General features: G+C 44.7%; 1 protein-coding gene across 1 annotated transcript; it reads right to left on the reverse strand.

Moving 5' to 3' along the window:
• Positions 1-438: 438 nt before the first annotated feature.
• Positions 439-2210, reverse strand: LOC122025694 (7-deoxyloganetin glucosyltransferase-like). Its single transcript, XM_042584539.1, has 2 exons — positions 1637-2210; positions 439-1572 (listed from the first exon to the last, which is right to left on the reverse strand). Exons 1-2 carry the CDS (start codon positions 2163-2165, stop codon positions 641-643), a joined length of 1461 nt encoding a protein of 486 aa, XP_042440473.1. The 5' UTR covers positions 2166-2210; the 3' UTR covers positions 439-640.
• Between the last annotated feature and the right edge of the window lie 4474 nt (positions 2211-6684).

The raw sequence follows: 6684 nt of genomic DNA on the forward strand, positions 1-6684 counted from the left end.
TAATAGATGGCACAATATTTTAATTTACCATTTAACATAAACTTTCAACAGTGAGAACCGTCATATTTATTTATAGCTCTATGAATTGGGTGTACGATATAAATTGACGAGTGGTCCGAGTCGTCACGTTCGCATTGGCTCCGCGTGGTATCAACTCAGTAGGGACCACAAACGGCGCGAATAAAAACAAAATCTGTAACGTTGGCATCTCGCCAAACCAATTCTCAAATAATTGATTTATGTTCTGTCTAATAATTTAAGGAACGATGGTCCACAGGTCTCCTTACGTAAAAATTGTGCTATTTAAACAATCCTGTAAAAAGTGAAATTTGTCTAGCTGATTATCTCTTAGGACTTTTGACGTCATTGAGAGAGATTAAATCAAAATTAACCATCACTGTTGATCTTTGTTCTATCTCATAATTTACAGAGGTCCCCTTACGTAAAAAATTGTGTTATTTAAACAAGGAGTTTACAGAAATAGTTCGGCAAGAGAGTTGATTTATATCAACTCTTTTATTTTAATTTTCTGTCATGAGGAGAAGAAAGTTTTAAGATAAAGACAGCAATCAAATTACATAGGAGAAAGGGCGAACCCTCTTTATTTTGTGTTGAGGGAAACGACAAAGTTTGAGCTCATTCAGAAGCGTCGCAGCAGGTCGACCAATCTCGCCAGGTTGAAGAACGACGAACCCCCGGGCCGCGCCGCCCTGTCCGCCGCCTCCTTCCACCCCACCGCCCTCCTCCTCATCTCCCTCCCCTTATCCTCGTTCCCCATCAGCTCCCTTATCAGCCCCTCCACTTCCTCCCTCTTCACGTTGTTGTCGATCTCCATACCGTTTCCCCACTCCGTACACGCGTACCTGCAGTTGGTCTGCTGCTCCGCGAAGAAGGGCCACGACAGCATCGGCACCCCGCCGACGATGCTCTCCAGCGTCGAGTTCCAGCCGCTGTGCGTCAGAAACCCTCCCACGGCGGAGTGGCCCAGCACCTCCTCCTGCGGGCACCAGCTGGCCAGCATCCCGCGCTCCCGAGTCTTCTCCACGAACTCCGCCGGTAGCACCGCCGCGTGCCCCCGCACCAGATCCGGCCGGATCACCCACAGGAACTCGTAATCTGAGTCCGCCAGCCCCCACGCGAACTCCACCAGCTGCTCGTTGCTCATCACCGTTATGCTCCCGAAGTTGACGTACACCACCGAGCCCGGCGCGCGGCCGTCCAGCCACTCCAAGCACCCGCTCTCCTCCTTCCAAAGGTTGGAGCGGAGCGAGGCGAGGGCGTCAGGAATCTGGTGGTGCTGGAGCAGCAAGGAGAGCGGGCCGACAGTGTAGATCGGGGGCTGGATCGCCGCCATCGCCTCCAGGACCGGTCCTTCCAGCTCGTCGAAAGTATTAAAGATTACCGCTGCAGCGAGGGCGGAGCGCTGTGCCTGTCGGTTGCAGTAGTTGAGCATGATGTCGTCCCGGTCTGTGGTCCGGATGAAGGACGGGAAGTCCCTCAGCCGCATGTTCTTCATTCCCGGCACCCAATCGATCGGAGTGTCCAAGAATCCGTTCGTGATGTCGCTTTCGTCTATAAATACACGCACAAAATTGTTGATTTTTAGAGAGATACACAACAGAATTCGATTACGTACGTTTGAAGGGCGTGAGGCCGCGGTCGATGAGGTGTTGGTAGTGGAGGTAGCCCATGAAGCCGCAGGCGCTGGTAGTCCAGAAGACGACCTCAGGGATGCGGAGCTTCCTGGCGGCGTCCAGGGTGAAGCTCATGACGCCGTCGGAGACGATGCAGGAGACGGGCGGCGCGTCGTCGTCATCGGAGTTAAGGCGGCGCAGGAGGTCGAGAAACGGCAGGAGCGCGTGCTTAGAGATGGAGTCACAGAGGGAGGGGATATCCTGCGTGGCATCGGTGTCGGAGGGCGGGAGGCCGTCGGGGATGGACTCGAAGCGGAAACCCGGGTCGTCAGCCTCCGAAGGGACGACGGCGCCGGAGCGGAGCAGGCGTTTGTGGTTGAAGTGGGTGTTGACGAAGGTGATGCGGAAGCCGTAGAAGCGTAGGAGCTTAGCCAGCTTCATCATCGGCGTGACGTAACCCTGAGCGGGGTACGGGATGCACACCGCGTGAGGCTTCTTCTCCGGCTGATTCGGAGCTTCACCCATGACCATGGTCAGGCTTATCTTGCTCCTCCTCTCTGGGCTGCACCTCTATCTATATATAACCGAGAAATGATTAACCAGTCGTAACGTCGTTTATTTTATTAATTTTTATTTAATTTTAATTTTTTTAAAAAAATTATTTAATAATATTAATCGTATCATTTTCGTTTATTATTGGTGTTACATTATTCATAAGATTACTCCTCTTTAGAAAACCATGCATTACCTGATTAAGTTTAAGATTTCTCTAGTTTATCCAGAAAGTGAATGTTGAAAGTTCCCAAAATAATCAAACTCGACTATTTTTTATACTAAAAAAATCACGAGGGTTGAAGACCACAAAATTTAATGTAAAGATATTGAGATGGATGAAACATTTTGTCATGCGATAGATGAACGATGGATTTCTTGACTCATTCGAACAAAATTGATAAGGAATATTTATTCCTTAGTTCATAAGAATCTTGTAAAGTATATATATATATATATATATATAAGTAAAAGATGATAACGCTAATCTTAGGTGATTTAGTATCGTCGGTCTTCCAGCTAAATACAAACAGGTAAATCATGGAGGATTTCGCCTAAGAATAGTAACACATGCAGAAGGTGAGGTGACTCACGTACCTATTGAGGATCGTGGTAATCTAAAGACTACAAAAACAAGAAATCAAATTACACTACACGTTCATTTACGTGGTTCGGAGATAAAGCTCATACTCCACGGTGTATCCGTAAGATGGACAATCTCTATCCGTTGGTGGATAATTTTCCGTCAAACTCCAGCTAAAGCTTACAACTTGGTGGAGTAGAACCTCTCACAAAGCTCTCTTCTTCTTTACAAGATGGAGACCTAGGTTTAAGAGAAAAAGAATATGGTTGGACGCTTGAGGGCAATGACTTCATGTCGCAAGCTTCCTTTAAATAGAGAGGAACGAGTTGATCCCGTTTCAACTCATTTCCTACACCAGTCGACTGGTCCATACATCAGTTAACTGATATAGCTGTTAGATATAGCCAACAGGTCTCCACAGAATCCGTGATTCTATTCAACAACTCTTTACCAGTCGACTAGTCTTTATAACCGTTAGGCATAAAAACATTCTATACCCTCGTGAATTTGGACCAGTCAACTGCCTTTAGTACCAGCCGACTGATCCCTTACATTCGCTCACACTCATCCTCTCCGGAGTCACCCTTGAAGCCCTCTTCCTTAGCCTTCATCCCTCGGATGCACTTGAGCCCACGGCTCCTCTCCATGTCATCTTTCATATTGCCTTGAAGTCCGCTTCCCTCAGCTCCACTCCATTGCTCCTTGTCTGATAGTCCCTCGGATGCACCATCCTTCATCGATCTAAAGGACTCGAGACATAGGATGAATTTGCCAAACTTGGCCGCACCAAGTTTCTCATATGTGGTTCACCAAGTCTTGCACGACTCAAACACATATATCAAACATATATGAAACCTAACTTAAATTTTTTGATACACACATCAAAACTATAATCGTACTCGATCAACCCTAGGTAGATTGCACTCACAATCTCCCCATTTTTGATGTGTGGTAATATGTTAAAATTAGGCATAAATAACAACTTAAAAATTACAAGCACAGTATAATCATGAAGCATAAAATCTAAGCTCCCTCTTAACTTATATTCTATCACTTAATTTTTCAAGTTTCTCACACAAATATGGAAAATTAAAAGTTTCTAACTTACCCTTATCAATTCTCCCCTTTTAACACCATCAAAAAGATTGCACCTAAACAACCATGCACAATATGGTATTAATTTTAACTTAAATTTGATCAAAAATTAATTTCTTTAAACAATTCAGAATTGCTGGAAAAAGACACTAGTCAACTACCCTCTGATGCAGTCGACTGGCACAATGTCAGTATAAATTCTGATTTCTAAAGTCAACTTCAGAAATGTATAAAAAAAATCTAAAGAATTTAGAAAATCATGAAATTTTGAAAACATATTTCTTTTGAGTTAATCTAACAGAGAAAATATATTTTCATAAAAATTCATTGTATTTTTTAAGTTTTGACAAAAACTCAAAAACCTTGAAAACATTCAATGTTTTATCAACGTTAAACCCATGTTTTGAATTCTTATGGTTTAAAAAGTTAAACCTTAGTTTACAAAACATAGAATTATTTTCAAAACATTTGAAATGTCCAACTATGATTTATGGGTAAGATGTCTATTAATTAAATATTTACTTTCCATATAGTTGGTCAATGATCATTAAAATTTGATACGTCTTATAATTCACCAAAGTGCCATAAGTATAAGTGAATTACGAGTATCATCCTATCATCTCACATTCATATCTATAAATGTAAAGCAAGTCATGCTTATAATGTTTTTGTGAGATGTGATGAAGGAAATTTCTAAGTTTCCCCCTTTAGGTCTCAAGTCAACTATTTTAAAAAATATTGAATTAAGTCTTCTATGGTTGACTATCCTAAAATCCTATAACCCTTGAGGATTTACTTTGACACCCAATAGAATTTATTTCTAATTGGATTAATCAAATATTCCTTAGGGACCTATTTTCTATCTATAGTTTTTGTCTTTGATTGCCCCTAGCAATTAGACAATGATAAAATTTCTCATTGTTGGATTCTTTGTATCCTAAACCACTTTTGTTAAAGCTTGCTCTTTAGTTCCCTATGATCATGTTTAAGGTGTTGGAGCCAATTGTGAATTTTTCAAGGGTTTTACTAAGGTATTCTATCTTTTCTCTTAGTTTCTTATTTTCTTATTTTCTTCTTCTAAACATGAAACATTTGAACTAGAAGAAGCATGTGTTAGGATCCTTCGTACGGCTAGAGAGGGGGGGTGTGAATAGCCGACCCCAAATCGATCGCGTTTCTTCCTACAATTCGTTAGCGCAGCGGAAAAACAAACAAGGAAACGAAAACAAGAAGATCAAACCTCAACGCATCGATGTAACGAGGTTCGGAGATGATACTCCTACTCCTCGGCGTGTCCGTAAGGTGGACGAAGCCTCTCAATCCGTCGGTGGATGAGTCCCCGGAGAACCGGCTAATAATATACTCCTTGTGGGTGGAGAAACCACACCACAATCTTTTGCAACAGCAAACAAAGGAGTACAACAATAGAGACAACAAACAAGAACAATAGAAATTGTAAAACACTTGCTTGCCTCTTGTTGTCGACTGGAACCTTGATGAAGCAGCAGCTTCTCAGATCCAGCAGCTAGAACACCAGCAGGAAACTCACGCAGAGCTTCAAGACGATGAGAGCTCAAGAAAGCTCAAGAGCACACCAGCTGCTCAGTAGAAGAGCGGCTCAAGAAGAAAAGAAGAGTTCGCCTGTAGAAGCCCTCAGCCTATACTGCGAAGGAGATAGCGAAGAAACTAGCCGCTGCGTCGCAACGCTAGAACTCGATCGGTCTACGACCGATCAGATTCGGCCGACGGTCCCCGCATCGATCGCCGGCACGTAGCCCATCAGGCGATTCGACGGCCGCGGACCGATCAGAACCGATCGTCCATGCACCGATCCCAACTCGCCGTGCTTCCGCGACATCGTCTCCGATCGGTCCCCGCATCGATCAGAGATCGATGCCCGTGGACCGATCACCGCCTTTTCGCTCGTTCGCTGGCCGATCGGTCACCGATCGACAAGAATCAACAGAGCTTGTTTGAGATCCGATCGGTCACCGCACCGATCGAGCAAACATAGACACCGATCGGTCTCGGTGACCGATCCGAGCTTGGTTTTGCCCAAACCAAGTCCCAAGACTTCCAACCCAATATCCGTCAACCTTGACCTATTGGTTCATCATGCTTAGCATCCGTCACCCTCGACCGCTAAGACTCCCCACCAGTGTCCGGTCAACCTTCGACCTACTTGACTTTCCAACACCGAAGTCCGATCATCCCCGATCCATCCGGATTTTCCAACACCGGAAGTCCGATCATCCCGATCCATCTGGATTTTCCCTTGCTCGTTTCACTCACCGGGACTTTCCAACCGCCTAATATCCCGTTAGGACTTTCCCACCGCCTGGCTTCACTCACCAGGACTTTCCACACCGCCTAACATCCCGCTTAGACTTTCTCATTCGCCTAACATCCCAGCTTAGACTTTCTCATTGCCCGCTTTACTCACTGTGACTTTCCACACCGCCTAACATCCAGCTAGGACTTTTCCTCGTGCCAAGCTCCCTGCTGGACTTCTCCGCGCCAAGTCTCCATACTTGACTTTTCCAGCCAAGTCTCCATACTTGACTTTTCCCGCCAAGTCTCCATACTTGACTTTTCGCGTGCCAAGCTCCCTGCTTGACTTTTCCGGCCAAGTCTCCATACTTGGACTTTTTAGTGCCAAGCTCCCCGCTTGACTTTTCCGTTGCCAAGTCTCCATACTTGACTTTTCCCAATCAGTCAACCAGTCAACCTTGACCTACATTGCACCAATAATCTCCCAAACATCTATTCTTGTCCCATATCAAGAATAGAACTCTCTCACGAGTGTCAAACATCAACATG

This window comes from Zingiber officinale, chromosome 9B (assembly GCF_018446385.1).
Source record: "Zingiber officinale cultivar Zhangliang chromosome 9B, Zo_v1.1, whole genome shotgun sequence".
Taxonomy (NCBI): domain Eukaryota; kingdom Viridiplantae; phylum Streptophyta; class Magnoliopsida; order Zingiberales; family Zingiberaceae; genus Zingiber; species Zingiber officinale.